Consider the following 19,924-nt stretch of genomic DNA (forward strand, 5'->3'; position numbering starts at 1 on the left):
TTTACCTTTCTTTTGTTAGCACACATTTTATGTTAATTTTTTATAACGTGTTTCATCTTCACCAACTGATTCAATCATCCTTTTCTTGCTTCTTTTGCTGCATAAGAAGTCATGAGTTTTATTAGGCAAAATTATTTCAAAATCTTTACAAACATTTCAAAATCCACTTGTAGCAAGATTTGAAGATGGAGCTCCCCCATACAGATTGTGTGCAGTATATATTTATGAGATATATCCCATCTGCATATTGTGGGGACTGTTGGAATTCAGGGCTCCCAGGCATCCCATGACTGGGTCCTTATTATGAAATGTTGCTCTCAAAACACTCAGAACAGGTGTGGTTTCAAGTAGCTGGAACATCTCCGCCTTGTTTTGCAGCATATCATATGCTGGGTGGTTAAAAGTGGAAAAGAACTATTGTTTACTCACACATCCAAAATTACACATTTAGTGAGTAAAGAGATAAGATACAAAAAAGTTCTTCAGGATTTTTTTCTTTGATTTTGCCCTTTCAATAGTGATAAAAGTGAGACTTGTACAGGAATTTTAACTGAGGTGAAAGCAAGATGTTATATCAAGAGAGAAGTCATAAAACCATTTGATCTTCAATAACAGAAGCTGAATTGGAGGGCTTGTGGATTAAAAGAAAAAAGATAGTAAAATGGATCTCCATTTTTCCCAAGTTTCAGTTCAGGGTTTAGCTTACAAAGATCAGTTCTGTAATCCCAAGAAAGCAACAAATTGAGAAATCTGTTTGTGAAGTTAAAAATATGTAGCAAAATGGCCACAAATGCAACTTCTTAAATTAATCTTCAGGGAAAAAGGCTGTCATACTCAAATACAAGACATTCTGATGACTGCTAAAATAATTTGAACATTTATTTACAGTTACATAATACATTTTCTGGACAAGAAAATGGGATGACAGACTCTTTGGGAAGGGCTTAAAACAAATCCTTAGACACCGGGTGGTGAATAGTATAGCTGGGAACAGATTAGCCTGGGATTCTCGGGATTCTCTATATCTTGTACTCCCAGAAGCTGGCACTCATACTGATGCTTTCACATTGTTTTCTTGCTTTTGCCTCCTGCAAAGGCACAGGTTTTTCCCGTCTCTGTTTCAAGTTTCAACTGATTGAAAACTAGAGATTCTGAAGCTAGCTCCCATTGTATTACTATGCTACTAATACAAACACAATATTTAATTTTAATAGTTGTGTGATTTTAGAGAATTGTAGGGGAAAGAGCTGACCAGTCCTGTGGATGTTCATGGCATAAAGTTCTTACGCTGTACTGCATTGATGCTTCTTTAGTAACAGAGTGTAAAATTCCAACGCCCTGTAGAATAATAAAACGGGTAAGATGGTCTGTATGGAGAATAAAAATAATCATATCTGATGCTTAGGAATGCTTCTCCTTTTATAAATATATTATGCTTGCCAGCTAATACAAATAAAGAATTTGGCTTGTATCTCTTTCCCAGATGTCCACAGCAGTAGATATCACCAGCTTTCTGTATAAATGCTGGAGGAATCAGACCAGTTAAAGACTGAAGACTTTACAAGAGAGTAGCACTCAATACCAGGGCCAGAGTTTCAGAAGAGTACAGATCCTTGGTCAGCACTGCAGTAAATTACTTTTTTTTCCAAAGGATTTGGCGCTGGGATACTTGAATTCTTTAGAAAATCTGACTGTAATAAGAGCTGCTACATAAAGAACACTTTTGAAAATCTAGCCATATTTTTGTATCAAAATAGGTCAAACTACCTTGAAATCAGGTCTACAGATGTGAAAAATGCAACAGTCTTTGGGAAAGAAGGTGCTTATTTGAGTTTTTAAATATTACAGTTTTTTGGAACAACAATAGGATGAATTCTTATTCACTGTCATAATAAATCCCACACGTAAAGCATGTAAGGGTAAGGTTGATTTGCTGCTGGGTGTGAAGTGTCTGAGAAGAGGAATGACTCGGAAGCTGAATGATTCCTAATGTGAGGGATGTAGGGCTGTCAGAGACTGCATATCTGTGAGCTAGAACTAATAAAGAAGATGTGAATAATTTATTTGAGGGAAGATTAGTATCATCCTCTTACAGTTTCAAAAATGCCTGATTTATTCAACAGCAGTAAAATCAAGCATTCATTATATATGTGTTTGTTGTTTGTCACCTCCAGGTGTAAGTTGCATCACAGCATTATGTGACATTCTAATTTTGATTGGATTTCCTCTTGTACCTCTGGAGTCCTCGGTCTGGTAAATTCTGAAAACTGATCAATCACATCTCCACCTCATGCAGATAGGAGCATTCTGATAATACTTTCCAGGCAGCAGTAGGAATGTGGTGAATTAGTCCACTTGATACTCTGTGTGTCACTGCTACTCATTTTGAAGTATGTTTTCTGACTTTAGTTAGTCTCACTTGCAGCAAAATGTCTTGTGCCCTTTCCACCATGAAATTGCAGTCTTCCTCTGTACAAGAAAACTTTCAGTAAATGTTTTTCATTTGCAGCATTTTGCCAATGCCAATGACTATTGAAGTGACTATTCAGGCTTCCACCAGTATTCAGAAAGGTAAAATTAGCCAAGGGATTCTATACCAGATGCTGGCATTCGCAGTGATGCTTTGGAGAGGAGGGGTTGTTTTGGAGTTAGGGCACTAGAGTGATCCTTGGGAAATCTTTCGACCTTGAGGCTGTCACAGACTGTTTTTGACAGCTCGCCAGTCCTTCACAAGCCATATTTTTATTTTTGAAAATGAGAATGGAATCTTTTTATGCTTTTATCCTTTTCCAGCCATGCCATTTTTGACAGTGAAAATACTCCTGTAGGGTGCTCATCACAGCTGTACCCCAATTTTAGTCAATGCTTTAACTGAGTGATAATGTGTAAGTGATTTTCGTGGTGCCTTGCAGAAAAAACCTCTTTTTCACTCAGTGACGCTGGACTAGACAGGACACAACACTGTGTACTGTTTGCAGCTTATTAGATGTGAACACATCCAACAGTGATACTCAGCTTAAACTTTAAGGCAGGGATTCTGAGTGTCAGTCACCCAAAAGACATCCTGAGGAACAGAATAGCACCTTGTTTTTTTAAACTGGAAAATTTCAGTGCATGAGTTCTCTTTAGTGCCCCCTAAAACTCATTGATTAGCTGAGAGAATACTTGGAAGTTTGTAACTCCTCAGGTCATGCTTAAATTGGGACTCACGTTTTTGCATGTTTCTATTTATTCTCTTTTAATATGTGTTTATGGTCTTTTTATGCTCTTTTAAAAATTGAAAATAAAATTAATTTTAGAAGGTGACTATTATTGCTTCATGTCCTCAAAGCAGGACTGATAGGACCTTTTCACAACTTTTCTATCACAAGGAAATGAAACTCTAAAATTCTTATAGAAAGTTTTTCATATTAAAAAGTCATTAAATTATATTAAAGATACCTGTAATCTAAGCAAACAGCCATGAATAGGTCTTTGCAGAATTCATTATTTCATTATTGAGTGTACAGTTGGGTGCCATATTTATCAGTGAATGTGTGATGGTGGTCTATGATGGCATAATAAAAGACTTCCTAAATCACAGGGACACAGGAGATTATGTTAGATGTGTGATCTTGAATAAGATTTCGTAATTGGCTTCTGTACAAACAAATGATCTATCTAAAAAAAAATCCTACAAATCAAACAAATTCCCAAACCTGTTCTTCATGACTTATTCCAACTGAAATGAAATACTTTTGGGTAAGGCTAGGCAAGGTTTTATTTTCTTTTATTTTGTACTTTTAGTGAAGATGCTTACACATGACAACCAGATTAGTTATTTCACGTAATGTGACCATCCAAACCACAGCAAAATATCAACATTACTTTTTCAGACTTCTCAGAGCCACTGAGCTGAGAACAAGCACACCTGAATTAATCTTCGAAAGTAACTGCTTCAGGAGAGCATAAGCCACTGAAAATTGAAGGCTTAGGGGGAAAGCTTTCACACAACCAGGTGCCTAACTCAAACCTAGATAATGATACGCTGTGTGATGATCCATAAAACTCTGCAGGTGAGAGGTGTATAGTGTGAAATACACCGAGTTCATGCCAGTTCTTCCACTGAACATAGGGTAGCTGCACTCAGGAGTAAAGACTACTGTTGAGGAAAGTCCCTCAGGATATTGGCCTTTAATGAAAAAGGAATCCACACAGTATTGATAAAGGGAGCCATTTGTTCAAAAGGGATAGGACAGCTGTGTCGTGGGAGAGACCCTTTTTTCCTTTGGGTTGGATCCCTGTAGGTGGATAGCCAAAATGCCTTGGCTTTCTTTTCTTAAAAAGATGTCTCACTTAAGCATCGCTGAAGTTATCCTGGATATTTTTTTAAGCTAGGAAATAGAAACCATATGCAGGTGCTAAGAGCTGAACACGGCTTTCTGAGTGTATCCCCAAGTAGTGATAGGGTGTCTTTCCCCTTATATATGTTAACCTTACAGCGAATAAACACATTTTATGTAACAGTGAAAATAGCAGTTGTGTCAAGAACAGTTCTGAGAAGCGGACACTGAGTGGTTCTGAATTTCCCCACATCTTCAGAGGATAGTCTGTTACTTGCACAGACATTTTCAGAGGATAGTCCAGTGTTACTTGCACAGAAAGATCTCTGAAGTTGGAAGAATCCCAGAACAGATTACTCTTCACACCTCTCAATTTTAAAAGTGTGTTAAAATTGCTGGCATCTATGAAAACGATGGTATACCTCAATACCTATGTACATTTGGAACTTGCAAAATCGTCTTTCTAAAATGAAGGGACATGAACATCCTGTGAATGTTGATCATACTACAGAAATCATTCTGATCTTTCTGCTGTGACAGAGGTATTGTTGCACTTACAGAGTTTTAAATCAAGACTGGCTTTGTGTTTCTGCACTCAAAAATCTTTTGATAAAAAATCCTAAGGGCAAAAATTATACAGTATTTCACTCAAGTTTAATTGCCTTTATGCATTAAAAATTTCAACTAGAGTATCATTTTAAGAAGAAGGAAGCCAAACTGTGAACAAAACCCATCAAAGTGTAGATGATGGAAAGTATGTGTCTAGGACCAAAATTTTTGTGGTTTAATTAGAGATTGCAGAAGCCAAAATCTGTTCCTTGGAACTGAAATGTGAGTTCTCTTTCATATTCTGCTTTCTAGACAATTACAGGAGAAGGTAACATGTTTCCAAAAATAAGCAGGCATTTTATGAGGATGATTGTTTACAGAGACGTTGGCATTGCAGCTGATACTCCAGCCATGCATGGAGATTGGTGTCCTGCTGGCATTTTTAGTTCCTGTTCCCGTTTCATGATGTTCTTGTTCCCATGTGAACCTGTGGTCTGCAGGTTGCTAATGTTCCCATCTTAACTGATCAGTCACAATGGCAGAGTTGAGCTTTGCAGCCAAGAACTGTTTCTCTGTCCATGTGTGTGCCAGAGGACTCAGTGGGGTGGGATGAGGGCCTTCCAGCCATTTACCCCTGCAGAGCCATAGGGTCATAGGATGGAGGAAGAAACCTACAGAATATAAGAAATTCTTTCAGGGGCTTCTGGACAAAGACCAAGCACCTAAAATGGCTTTAAAGGGAAAAAAAAAGCCAGCTGTTTGGACCAGCTGATGCCAAGTAAAGGGCATGGTTTCCATGAGGTAGCCCTGGTAGAGGTTTGGGAAAAAGGGTTGGACTTTACAGGCTGCAGGAGACAGTGAGCAGGGAATGCTTTGAGACGATTGGGGAACATTAGATACTAGCTGTGTGGACATCATAGCTGTGCCTGGGTCATGTGCTATTTTCTGCCCTATGTATTTGTTCTTTATGCTAGGATATGTTTCCATGTCTCATTGTCTCTTGCACCAAAGAGGGTTTTGTCCTTTCCTGTCGGTCTTTTAGCGCTCACATCCTGCTTCTTGTTACTGGTTCTTAGAATGCACAGGCTGTGTCCCACACTAAATCAGTGCAGGGATTCAGGTTTGAAAACCACAGTTATTTCAGTCACTTAGTACAGACAAAGAATTTCCTCTGGTTTGACTGATAACGTCAGTGAATGGAGAGACTTGCTGACTGCAGAAGGTATTGAAGTTGTCCCATTTCTTATGGAGGAACTGAGTTGGGGAAGAACTTCCTGCTCTTTGAGAAGATGCCAGATCTTCTTAGGAAGTTAAATACTTGTGGGAATCACACAAGTGTATATAAATTATGAGGGAGTAATGAAGATGGAGCCAGGCTTTTCTCAGTGGTGCCCTGTGACAGGGAGGCAGTGGACAGAAAGGGAAATTCCCTTTAACATGAGCAAATACTTTTTTACTGTGAAGGTGACTGAGAATTTAGCCTGAGAGGTGGTGGAGTCTCTGTCCTTGGAAATATTAAAACCTCTTTATGCAAAGTCTTGGGCAACCCGGTGTAGCTGAGCGTGCTCTGAGCAGGGGTTTGGACCAGGTGACCTCCAGATGTGCCTTCCAGCCTCACACCCTCTGCGATTTTGTAGAGTGTCAGGAGGATGTCCTGGAAACATCTTTTTCACCTTGCAGGTTTAGCTTCCTTTGAGCTCTTCTCCACCCTGTCAAAATATCAACTGGACCAACTACTCTGCTTTCTACAGAGAAATGAGTGTTTTCTGGCATTGTGATCAGTATAAAGTGTTTGTTTGGTGGGAGGTTGCTACGCTTTGTGTTGTGTACCTCTATGAGGCCTGTGCCAGAACCTCAGGGATAATTAACCCCCACGCTGATTTTTGTGATACTTTCTGGGGCAGGACCATGAATAATGAGCTTCAAAACAGTCACTTGGGACTTGGAAGGATTGTGGAAACCCAAATGCTGCATGTCACGTCCTCCCCCTGCCCATTTGTTGCCTGTCACATGGTCAGCTTTGTCCTCTTTACAGTTTAATCTTTTTGCATGCGTGTACGTAATGCATGTGTAATTGTCTGATTGTAATTTTTTTCTATCTGGTCACTATTCAGGAAGCTGCCCTTTAATTATTTTCTTGTACCAAGTAAGATGTTTCTTCAAGAACTCTTTTGTTCTGAGTTTCAGCAAGAGAGAAATGTGAAGTAGATAAAGTGAACCAATTAAGGTACATCAAGGAGAACACTTTTCAACTGTTGTGAACAATTTTTCAATGTTTTCCACTGAGTTAATAAGATTTGGATAGCAAACACCTGAAAAATAAGTGATATTAATTGATGGGATAATAAATTTTCAAGTTATTTATTTGGCATTTTTACGATTTCACTGGCCTTTTTACTTTTCCAAGTGCAGTGGTTTGTGAAGCTCCTCCAGTATTTGTGCTTCCTAGCACCTTGGATGCATAACCCATGAGACAAAAAGGATGGGAGATGCCAGGATATACTACTGGCATACTGGTTCCTAAGCAGCCCATCCCACTTATTACAAAAGTCTATTACACAGACAGGGTGATGTACTGTTGCTTGATTTCAGCTGCTTCTGCCATGTAAGTTAAATATCTTAGACATGTTTTTTCGGCATTATTTGAAAATTTCAGCTGCTGAAGCAGCTGATGAGAAGGCAGGCCATGGCAGGGCAGGCAGTGGGGCTGGCTGCAGCCTGCAGTCACTGGACACAACCAGAGGGACAAGGCAGGTTGGAGCCCGGACAGGAAATCCCAAGCCAGGGAAAATGTTGAGCTTTCAAGCAGCTTGTAGGCTGGAGAAGGGAGAAGTGAGCCTCAGTGCCGTCCCATCCCTTCTCCAAGAAGGGTTACCAATTTCCTCTGCCAGGCCAAGGTGCTGCAGAGATATCCAGAGCGAGGACAGCCATGCCTCAGCACTGGGGCTTAAATGGACGCAGAACAAGCCTGGTTTTAGGGGAGTAAGCATTAGATTTTGACTCACACTTCCAGAAATACACTGGAAATTGTGCACGTGGAGTGTCTTGGTGGGAGTTTTTACAGGCACCTATACTCCATTTCCTCTGGAAGTGGAAAATGCTTCCATTAGGAAAATAACTTCCACCAAGTTATCCAGGTGCAGGTACGAGGTATGAACGTATGCACTTGTGTGAATCAAACTGGCCTCTGAGCAGTGATTATTAAAAACACAAACCTGTAAGAGTTGCCTAGAGATTGCCTGATGTGCTCATTTTGACTAGGGCAAGACAGCTGCAAACTAGACCTTTGCTCAGAGATATGATGTCCCCTGCTTTTTATAACCTTCACCACCAGGATTTCTTCAAAAGTGTGTCCGGGGCATAACCATCCATAGCCAGAAATTTTTATATATATCTCTCCAAAAGTTTGTGGTTTTTTTTTTTTTTTTTGTTTGTTTTTTTTTAAAGGCAGTTACTGCTTTTCCTGGAAGTCACTTTTGCACTGTGCAGGGCTCACCTCCTCTCTCCTTCCCTTTGCTGCAGCTGGAGCCTTCTTGGGAGCAGAGCCTTGCTCAGGAAGGAGTGTAAGGAGAGAACTTCCCCTTGCTGCCTTTCTGTTCAGTGATCTGCAGGGCTAAGATACAGCAGGAAAAGCCACAACAAAGCCACCAGTGACATTGTGCCTGTTCGTTCTTAATGGGATTCATGGTGTTGCTCTGTAGCTTAAGTTCTGAGCTTTGCATCCTTCACTCCCCTTTGCTGGGCTATAAAAATCCCAGTGACTGTCACCTCAGTTGTCCCTGGGGCAGATAACAGATGCTATATAAGCATCCGCAAAACATCACATGAGTCCAAGCCTGTTATTTATTAAAATGTTGAGAGATTTTTTTTTCATTGTGGTTTCTTTTGCAGTATTTTTAAAGGACTGATGAAGGTTAGTCTCTCCAAAGACTTGTGCACTGTAGTTTGAATGAAAAACCATGGTGTCTCTCTAGGGCCATGCTAGCTGCCATCTCTGCTGCAGGATCTGATCCAGTGGTAGGTGATTCATTCAGAGAAACGACTATCAAGATTTTCAGTGTGTGAATGTTGCTGCCCCTGGTGCAGAACCAGGACAGGCTGGCTGAGATTTTCCAGTTTCGGGTCCTTGTCCTTTGTAGTTGCTGTGGCTGAGAAATTCTTGCTCTCTTACGCACTGCTGCTGGGCAGTGGGAGCTGGAAAAGGCTTCAAAGAAATTTAAAGATGTCATATTTTTTTAATTTAGAATTTCCTGACCTTTTCAGTTTGTCATGTTGTCTTCCTTCCACTGTGGTGTTTGCATAACTTTCAGTCCATAAAATAAGGGAAGCAAAAGACCTTATCACTGTTTATTGTTTAATAAATAAGAATTTCACCAATATTTCACTGAGAGAGTAAATAGACTGTTCTACACTTTGTTTCACCTCTTGGAATGGCCAAGCTTTTTTCCTTTGAAAACAGCTATTACAATTATAAAATGCTATTTTAATAAAATTCATAGGGAGGTTTTTTTGGGGTTTTTTGTGAATTGGTGAACACAAATAATGTTTCAAACAAGAAATTCAGATGTATTTCTGGAAAGTGTTGTTTTTGGTTTTTTTTCTGAAAACTTCAATTTAGAATTAGTTTGAATTGATTTTCTTAAGCTTTTTAAAATTCCTCTTTTCTTACATTGTGACAGGTTAGTAGTGACAACTGGCATTTCATCAACAAGCTTCATTTGTTTCATGGGACACAAATGGGAGACACGTCAACCTGAAAAATAAGGAGTCCTTCAGTCAGTACTTCTTTGGCTGTTACCCACAGAGATTTAGGAGTAAAATAGTGAAATGCTTATCTCCTTTCACTGGCTTATGCTCTCTCGTTAAGAGTAGTACAGAAATGTAGTATAAAGATTTTGATTTTCCAAACAACAAACTCATAAAGATGAAATTAACCATCTCTTTTCCCTTATATGTATTACTGTATTATTGCATGTGGATTGTATCAGCGAATTTGCATGTTGTTTCAGGATCTGCAAGTACCTGTCACTACCTGCATGCCTTGATACAGCAACATCTAAAAAGAAAAGATTAAATTCAAAATATGATTAAAATTCTAAAAGAAAAATTTCTAACACAAATCCTTGCAGATATTCCATTCATCAGTATTTAAGATTAAAACTGTTTTTAATCACTAGTATTTTAATCTAATTTAAAATTTGAATCAGTTTTGAAATTTTCTCTAAAATAGTAGTACTGGTATTATATACTAGTATGGATGAGCTTTGTCCAATTTATCCAAAGTGCTCCAAATGTGAAGCTTATGAACATTAGAAAAGTATTTGGTTTAAAGCTGAGGTTTTTTTCTCACAACTGTTCATCACAGTAGTAATATTTTGGTTTCAGTCCATGACTAGAAGGAAGGAAGAGCTTCCTGCAGAAGCAGTTTTTTTGCAGTAGCTGTAGGAAAGGATCCAGATGAGGTGGCTGCTCCTGAGCCCTGCACAAGGCCAGCGTGGTTGGCCTGGGAGCAGAGGGTGGATTCACAGGAAGTGTTTCTACTGTAACTGCACAGTGTTTCGAGGTAACTGCACAAAATCACAAGGCAGATGTGGAACTGGCATTTCTGCTGGTGCATTCAGTGATGGCAAGGAGCATCTAGAGGCACTGGTGCATAGAATCATAGAATGGTGGAGTGCTAAGGGCTTGAAGGGACCTTAAAGGCCATCTAATACCAATCCCCTTGCCATAGGGACACCTCCCACTAGACTGGGTTGTTCAAGGCCTTTTCTAACCTGGCCGTGAACATTGCCAAGGTTGGGCCATCCACAACCTCTTTGTGCAGCCTGTGGCAGTGCCTCACCACCCTCACAGCAAAGAATTTCATCTCTTCATTGCAGTAGAGGATAACACCACCGATGGGCCCAGGCTGGGGATGTTCCCAGGAGGCATGCATTTAGCCTGTGGCCAACCTGATGGTAGTCCATGGTGTTTAGTATAAGGGCAGAGGCTGTTGTACGTGGCAGTGGGAGCCACAATGAAAGTGACACTTGTATTGGTGGCATAAGGATTTTCACCATTTTTAATGTGAGTTGCCTTTGTGAAGCAAAAATTTAAATAATGGTCATTATTTTGAAATGGCAAAATTTACTCCATCTCAGGGAGACTTCTTATGTGTTCTTCAGCTTTCTTGGAGAGCTTCTTTGGTGACTTTTTTACTGGTTTGGTGTTTTTTGCATATTTTTAGAAGTATGGAACCAAAGATGTATAAACGGGAAGGAAAGTAGCTGTAAACAGAAAAGTAAACACAACATTATCAGCTCAGCATTGTTTGTCTAATGAGGCTAAATCCTCATTAAGTTCTTGTGTTTGATATACTTTCACAATGTATAGTCGTAATATGTGTGAGAGTGCTCCCCCTTGATTAATGGCTTCTTTGCATGGCACTGGAGTCATTGCTCCCATTACCATAAATACATTTTGGACAGTATCAAACTTTCTGTGCCTGATGGGCCAGAAAGGAGAACATGTTTGTACAAAACATGTTTAATTTTATTGTTTATATAAATTGGCTCCTTATTCTTTATGATCAGAGCAAATCTCCATGCCTTCTTAGGTATTCACTGACCCAGCTGCAGAGGCCCCTGGCAGGGGGATCATCACTCAGGCAGATCTTCAGAGCATGCACAAGTAGTGGATATGTCTCACCCCCCTTGTCTGCAGATTCCCCATCCACGGGGTACAGAGGGGAGGAGACTCCCTTGTGGTTTTGCACTATCCCTGGTTCTACCAGATTGACAGAGGTTTCACTCTGAGTTTTGAGAAGAGGTATTTCTGACCCCAGTTGTAGGAGAAACTACAAATACCCCAAGAGTTTTACCCTTGAAAACTCTGTATTATTTTTAATAGTCTAAACATGAAGTTTGACATAAAGATAAAAATGTTTAGACCAGCTTCAGTGTTTGTGTTTAGTGTGACTAATTCATGATGCTCTGTAAAATCATGCAAAATACATTAAGCTCAGATTTATCTCAAAATGGCTTGTCAGTAGAGCAGTGGCATGTGCTGCAGCAGTTGTGGTCAGCTGACAAACAGCTTTGATATGGTTGTTCAAAAGCCATGACATCTCCTGCAGCTCAGTGCCATAAACAATGCTTGTGTCAGATCCTGCCGTCAGTTTGCCATGGCTGAGGAGGGAAAGTTCAGTCCAGAAATGGACATTTTTTACTTTCTGCCAGGTTGTGAGAGATTCTGACAAGTGACTCTGAATCCCCAGACACACATCACCGAGCTGTCAGGCCAGGAGTGGTGACAGCAGAGGACTCTGGGACTGCCATGCTGCATGAGATACTCCTCTCTGCCTTGCCCTCTAGCCTCCCCAGGATATAACTGGGTGCATGGGTCACAGCTGCCACTGGCTTTCTTTTTCCTCTTGGCTCCTGGTCTGGGCATGAGGCAGGAGGTCCCCCGCAGAGTGAGTGCCATGTGCCTGCCTGTCACACGGCTTTGTCACAGAGAGGGCAGGATGCAGTGCTGTGGTGAGCGCCAGCCATCACCTGAGGCTGCTTGCAAAGACAGTGCTAGGGCTGATGGCATTTATGCCTGGTTTCTAAGCAAGCATCCAGCCATATCCCTGTTGTGTTAGGGGAATTCCCTAACTTTAAGGGATAACTGAACAGGGAGGATAAAAATATAGCGATCTCCGGCTCCTTGCTCTTGTTTTCTCTGTTATAGTCCAGGGCTTTGTATTTACTCCACAGTGACAATTTATAGGCCAGTGTAACTGAGGTCACTGTTTGGCTCTCTGTGTCTCTTTCATCATCTGCAACCTGGAGATAGTAGTGTTTTCTACGGCTGAGTGAATAATTCATTATGTGGCTCCTTATTAAACAGATGTTGTCTCTCTGTTTGTAGATAGTCTACAAATGGATTGCATTTTGTTCAAATTTATTTGTTGTTCCAAATTATTCACCAAATACTTTCAGTAAATAATATTATTGGCCTGTAGTGCATACAGAATATGAATTTGAAACTTGCCTTACATGACTATTTGTCAGTGCTGGTTAAAATTCGTTATTTCCACACCTATGCCTTCCAGCAAATTTGTCTCATAGAGCTTCCCCAGAAAGTAACACAAGGATGCTGTGAATATGTTAAGACTGAATGTTAGGGGGTATTCTTTCTTTCTAATAATACTAATGCAGCTGAAATGCTAATCAGCCTCATTGGGTGTTTTGAAGGTTGGAAAGGTGTTTTCTGAATGTGAAATGCTTCTTAAGTGGACACTGATACACCAGCCCTGGCTGCTTGTCCCCTGCCTCTCCCTTAGGTAGCAGGTGGTGTGTGGTTCCAGCTCCTGCTGAGTACAGGGCAAAAGGTGAGCATAGGAGACAGCACATGTTGTGTCCGGAGCCCCTGGACCAAGTAGGAATCCATGGGACTAAGTCCATTAATAAAGAAAATGGGTGATGGCCCGGGAAACATGGCATGTTGTCCACACAGTTGGATTTTCCTTCTCCAAAGATGTCCATACTGACCTACAGATATGGTGTGAGAGGTGCTGCCTTCCAGACCATTCCTTGGAGACCTTCCCAGTAGTCTGAATCTGTGCCATAGCTGTACTGTATGAGTGTGAGTGTCCCTGTCTTTGGGTCCTGGGCAGTATCCAGCATTTCATGAACATATTTAAAAGACTATGAATTGTTAATAGCATTGTATGAAGCACTGGATGCTCCTAAGCTAAGCAACAGCTTGCTGGCTAAGAAGAGGAGATGTTCCCCTTTGCACCCCCTCTCCTGGTGTTCCACTGCTACCTTGTAAGTCAGAAGCGAAGAGGGAAAAGGGACACACAAGTCAGATCTGAGTAGTGGTGTGTGTTTGATAGTTTGGAGTGAGGGCAGCTATTCTTCAGGCCTGTTTTTCAAAGACATACCTGCCAGGCAGCTAAAGGAGAGGGGTTTTGTCCTATGGCTCCTTACAGAATGCCATTTTGTTTTTAGCAGATCGGCTGGGGCCTCCTCTGGATATTCTGCTGGATTCAGTGAACTGCACAGCGTTCAGCGTGCAGTGGAAGATGCCAAAGCAGCATGCGAGCACCATCACAGGGTACACGGTAAGCAATGCTCCGTGTGCTGCTTGGCCTCAGGCTGCACACACTGAAACCAGCAGGACAGCCCCTTCTCCTCACAAACACTGCCACTGCCCAGAAAGGGCTAGCACCTAGGGGACTGTGGGCTTCAGCAGACTGAGCTGTAACCTTAAAACAAGCAGCTCATGTTTTAGAGACAAGCTGTGATGGGAATTTGGGTTGGATGCCAAGGGTCTGCAGTGGATATAGATTGCTTTTCTGTTGCGGTTTTCCTGCAAAGGTCTCAGTGCTCTCTGATAAAACAGTAAAGTAGAGCAGAGCAGGTCGATATCGAGTGAGGGCCATGCAGATCCTTTGACTTGTACTTCCAGCCTGAGGATTACTTTAGCAGGAATATGTTTTCAAACTAAGCCTCTAAAACTTCCCAGACTTGCAGCAGGTACAAGGGAAGGACTGTTTCATGGAGTCTCTTCCTGGACAGGTATTGCATAGAATCCCTGGGAACCCACCTGCAGCCATAAATATCAAAAGGACTTTTGTTTTATTGCCCCCTTCCTCAGAAGTCAGTTTCTGTTAAAGAAGCTGAATGATTTTCCTGTTGTACTCAGCAATTTTTTTGGGAAGTCTCTGACCCCCATCAAACCTCTGCCATGTTACCTTCTGCCTATAGGAGAAAACAGAAGGGCTAGGCTAAACTGGTTACTGTGTTTTAGTGTGCAAGAAGAAAAACAATGAGCACTAACATGCCATTCATTCATTCATTTTTGTTAGGTATTGTTTTAACAGGTATTCCATGGCAATGAAACTCAGTGCCAAAATAGAAGTGAGTCAGTAGGAAATTAGCGCCAAAGGTGTGAGATGTTGACTAGAATGTGTTGCTTTCCCTTTCAACAACAAAAAAAACCAAATAGCAGTTTTTCTTATTAGTGTTTTCTGTGACAGATATGAAATTTCCAGGAATAAAATGCCCCAAATTCAGTTTTATGTAAAAAGGTGGAAAGCAGAATACTACTGAGTATTTCTACTGCTCTGTATTATTAATGTACACTAGAAGAAAGAGAAAAATCCCTGCAATAGATATTTCTGGTACACATGCTCCTTTATCCCACAGTCTTGCAAATGACACCAGTGCAGCCCGGCTGCAGAGTTCATTTTATTGTGAAAGTGCTATGAACTAGCATATAGAGTCTAAAACTCCAAAAAGTACTTGCTGTGGCCAGGAGCTGCCTCAGGTGGGCTTTGTGTGTAGCTGGGTCCACTCTTCTCTGTGAAAACAGAGGTGCAGGGAGTAAGTGGTCTAAGTAAACAGTGGTCACTCTTCATGCATGGTGATCAAGCATCTGAGCTCCACTTCTCTTTTCAAGCCTTGAGCTGGTGTGTGGAATGATTATAAAACCAATGACAAGCAGCATCAATAGTGCTCTACCCAAAATGTTTTCACTGTAGTATCTTGACCCTCTGGCATGTCTGGGTCTATGTGCACAGGAAAGCAGATTGTCTGTCTCATTAGTCTCCAGTACATGGCAACAGACGTGGAGAGACATTTTATGATAGAGCAATTTTTATAATGTCATCATCATGAAATGTCAACATCTTTCTTGCATGAAGTAAGGTGTCTGTATAGTGCAGACTAGTCCCACAAATCTTCAGCTGTCCATGTTAACCACAGACAAATGATGCACAATGAAACAGCTTCAGGCCTGTGCTACAAGCACTACAACTGTGTTTCACATTAGGTAAGTGTATTCACTGTGTGATGGTGTCCTTTGGTCACACTGACAACTTCTAGCAAATACGTAAGGAATATTAAAGGACTTCAGCTTTTCCTGCTTTTGAAAAGGCAGGGGCTCAAATTCTGTCCTCAGTGTGAGAATAATGCACTGGTGCACTCATTCTGAAGTTATTCTGAAATACCAAGTTATTGCTGTAACTGGTTTGACTGTATCTTCTTCCCAAGGTCTTTTACTCAGAAGTTGAAGGTGACAAAGCAGTTAAACAGCTCTCACACGATGTTCCCCTGAGTCTGGATATGATTAGCATGGTGAGTATTTCTTTTCATCAACAATCAGAACACTGGAGCAGAACATGCAAGTGGAAACATGCAACTGTTTCCTTGTAGTTTTGTGAAATATGGTGAGGATCCAAGCTCCAAATCTGCTCTGGATATTGAGCAAAAGGAAATCGCAATGTTTTTGTGTTTGAGTGATGCACTTTTTCTCCTTAGGATTTTATCATATAAAACTATTGGACTTGCTCTCAGCTTCCTAGTAGTGACCTTTGTCAGTAAATCTACTAAAATAGAACTTTTAATCTTAAATGCATGCATTTTCACACATGGAAGGGGCAGCTGCACTATCACTATGTGTATATTGCAGTGTCTGACACAGCTGTGTGAGCTCACACACAGAGTTTTTGCCTCTGTGAGACTGTGGCCTCCTGAAATGTGGCCACTTTATCTGCAGTTCTGCAAGTTCATATTTTAGAAGATTCTCCCAGCTGCTGGTGTTTATTTCCTTCTTGAAAGGATTACTTTTTTAATTTCTCTCCATTGTTTTTAAAGTTAAGATTTTTCTTTTATATCTCCTTTGTATTCTTGCTTTGTTTTATTTTTTTTTTTTTTTTTTTTTTTTTTTTTTTTTCATTTTTCCCTTCTCTTTCCTTCTTCCCTTTTTCTGCCCCATTTCCTCACTAGAAGTGTGGGTGAGGAGGATGCTCAGATTTCCTGCAGGTTTCTGCCACTCTGGTTGTCAGTTCTGACTTCTGCAGGATCTGGGATCACAGTGAATGAAAAAATATTGCTGTCATGATACATAATTTCTTTATTCATGCATTATTTTCTCCCTTGTTATCTTTATCTCTGTATTCCTTTCTTGCCTTTTTTGTTTCTTAAAAACTAGTTTTGCTAGTAGTGCCGAGAAAGATCACACAGCACCGTTTTTTTAAAAATCTTAATCCTAACAGCAGTACTTCTTAATCACTGGGAGAGGAAAGTCTGTATCGTGGTACTCATGCAGATGATTAACAGCCACACAGACTGCTATATGCTGCAGCATTGGTCTTGTTTTAATTCCCTGACCCATTATTTATGTGCTTTTGCCATCACTTTTTATTATTTTAGTTCTTAACAAGTCCTATTTGCTTTTTCCCAGGGTCAACTCGAAGGACAAGCAGTTTTTGTAAGTATTGCTTCACATGAAACTTGGTCACAGATGTGATTAAAAATAAAATGGAATGTTTCTGACTCTGTCTATACACAGACACGCACAAAAGTTGATCTCAAATGTTGACTCTGTGTAGCACTTATACATGATCTTTTTTTTTGGTCAAAATTAGCAGATAGTAGCCTCAAAAAGCTCAAAGTCCGCAGGTGGGCGAGGTGGATACATGTAGGCAAAGCAGCTCCCTTTTTAGCAGTGGATAAACCTTTTTCTCAGTCACCAGAGGTATTTATGGATGTCTTGTTTTGATGGAGTAAATTTGTGTAAGAAATGAGATATAGCCAGGCAGTGAGGATCTAGAGATGGTGAGGACAGTCAGGTAGTCAGACAGACAGTAGAAGGGAAGAACAAAGTCAGGCAGTTGGAGAGGAGATGAAGAGGGAAAAACCTGAGCCATCCCAGAGAGAGCCAAGGAGGAGGAGGAGCACAGGAAGAGGCCAGCCTTGCAACGCCCAGGAGGAAGGAGTGGGAGACTAGCTGCTAGTATAAAACAAGTTTGAAAGAAATACCAACTCTCTTAATGGCTTTGCAGCTGGTGAATTAATCAGATTGATTATTTCCAGTCCTGCACTCAGTCCAGTCTGCTTCCTGTGAGCAGTGAACAGGTTGGGTTTATTGTAAGCAGGAAGCAAGCAGGAGCTGCTCGGGCTTGGATGGGAGAAGGACAGCAATTCCAGTGTTTAACTGAAATTCCTAGCATCAACAGCCTCTTGCAAACTTTTGTTTTCTGAGAGCTATTTTAGGAATAGAGGAATCTCACATGGTTGGTGGAGCCCACAGATCTTCTGTGGTCTGAAGTAAGTGGAGTTTGTTTGGACTACAGGAAGCTGAGTCCTCGGGATGCACTTGAACTAGGACTATCTGGTTCAATCCTAGCTGAGCTGAGTCTGGATTATGGCATTTCAGAATTGAGGTTCCATACTGGGCACTTTTTTTCTGCTTGATAAAAATAACACTTCTGAGGGGTACTTGTGGAGAAGTATGAATGGCTGGGATTAATCAGCTCCCAGCTGTCATTAATCCTCCAGGAAGTGGTGTTCTCGATGAAATGCTTTCTGTTGTATTCATACCAAACTCAACAGAAATGTGCAATAGTTTTGTGGTTAAGTCTGCATAGTTAATGTTTCCATCACTCCTCTCCTGGTGCTGGGTATGACCCTGCTGCTTTCTTGGAGGCTTCTCTGGGCCACATGGGACTGCTGTAGCAGCAAGGGCTGATTTGCACTGCCTGTTTCTGTTTATGTGTCTGTGTGTTAGCAAAGTGGATAATGTATTATTGTGTATTATATCATCATAAAGTAGAGAATATGTAAGTGACAGCAACCAGGGGAAATGCAGATGCAGTACCATTTAGTATAGGTGGCTGTTCTAACAGGGCATAATATTCAGGAACACCAGTACACATAATAAACAAGAAAAATCAATAAAAATTTGTAGGCTTTAAAGGTGGGAGGTTTTAGGCTGGGCAGAGAGCCCTGGAGAGCAGCACTGCTCCCTGTCAAATCACTAAACATACCAGTACAAAATGGGGAGTGACCAGCCGAGACCAGTAGTTCAGGGAAGGAATTGTCACCAGGGGACAGTGTCATTAAAACCAGCTCCTGCAGCTGTGCTGTAATCCAGAGTTTGATGTTTTTTTTGGATTAAAGCAAAACAGAAAACAGGCATCCCTCTGGAAAACAATTTGTAACCCTGGTTTCTGTGAGGCAGCTTACTGAGCCTCACAAACAGTTTCAACACACTTGTAGGGAAGGCAAGCTGTGTGGCAGGGCGGGAAGGGATATATGGGACAATCTATGTGAAGTTGGCTCCCCTACCACAGAAAAAGCATCACCCCATCTCAACAATGTGAGACTGTAATGAGTATACCAAATGTCATTTATCAGGATTTTAGCAAGAGAGTCATGCAAGGCAAGAAAGTGAGGTTGGTGACTATTGAAGCATAATCAGCAACTGAGTGTTGAGTTTGGGGCATCAGGCTTCAAAATATAGAACTAATCTGAGTGGAGGGGGGACTACAAAAATTATGGAGACAAGTCTTCCACATGCTACCTACATTTGTTATCTGTGAGGCCACTGTCTCTTCTGAGAGGAACAGAACTTGGGTTTAAGACTTGTCTTCTAAATACAAGCAAAAAAAGAAAGTACATATGTACTCCCAGGCTCCTGGACAGTGGGGCACAAGGAAATGTGTTTCTTTTCCAGGATCTGATTTGAAAGTGTTCCTGGTGCGAGGAGGTTGTTCCCTGACATTGCCACAGGTCAGGGTAGCTTGATGGTGTCCTGAATTTTTACTTATTCACTGATATTCTGATCTTTGAAGATTAGATGTTTGGTTTCAGAGATACCCACTGTGTGTTCCAGGGCTGTGTTCATGGAGAGGGCACTGCCAGGAGGAGGCAGGTAGCCATGTGTGTAAGGCATGAATGCATCTTGCTGAGGTTTTGAGAGCACATACATTGAACTTTCTGAATACCTTAGTAGATATTAGGGCTTTGATCTTGACTGGCCAGGCACTGAAAGAAATTCTCTGTTCAGTTTATTGTAGACTTGAGTCCGGAGGTAATAATATGAGGCACATACCCGAATATCTAACTTACTCCAAGGGCCAGTTCCTGAATGCTGTTAAAACAATAAGACAGATAATGAAGGATTTTTACTCATAAGCATGAGTGAAATAAAGAGGAATATTGGCAGGAAAAAATGCACATAGTTTAAGGGCAGGCAGACAGTATGTATGGCATGGAGGATGGAAAGGCAGGAGTGGG

The 19,924-nt window shown here is 41.0% G+C and overlaps 1 protein-coding gene across 4 annotated transcripts in view; it reads left to right on the plus strand.

Moving 5' to 3' along the window:
- EGFLAM (EGF like, fibronectin type III and laminin G domains) overlaps window positions 1-19,924 on the plus strand; it is an 82,583-nt gene that overhangs the window by 9,479 nt on the left and 53,180 nt on the right. For 2 of the 4 annotated variants that reach the window (XM_064403795.1, XM_064403793.1), the window contains exons 2-4: window positions 13,853-13,962; window positions 15,896-15,979; window positions 17,088-17,114. In XM_064403795.1, coding sequence (XP_064259865.1) covers window positions 13,853-13,962; window positions 15,896-15,979; window positions 17,088-17,114 — 221 coding nt within the window. Of the gene's footprint in view, window positions 1-13,849; window positions 13,963-15,895; window positions 15,980-17,087; window positions 17,115-19,924 lie in introns of all 4 variants that reach the window. The other 2 variants (XM_064403792.1, XM_064403794.1) reach the window with 1 other exon arrangement.

The sequence above is a fragment of the Passer domesticus genome, chromosome Z, assembly GCF_036417665.1.
Source record: "Passer domesticus isolate bPasDom1 chromosome Z, bPasDom1.hap1, whole genome shotgun sequence".
Taxonomy (NCBI): domain Eukaryota; kingdom Metazoa; phylum Chordata; class Aves; order Passeriformes; family Passeridae; genus Passer; species Passer domesticus.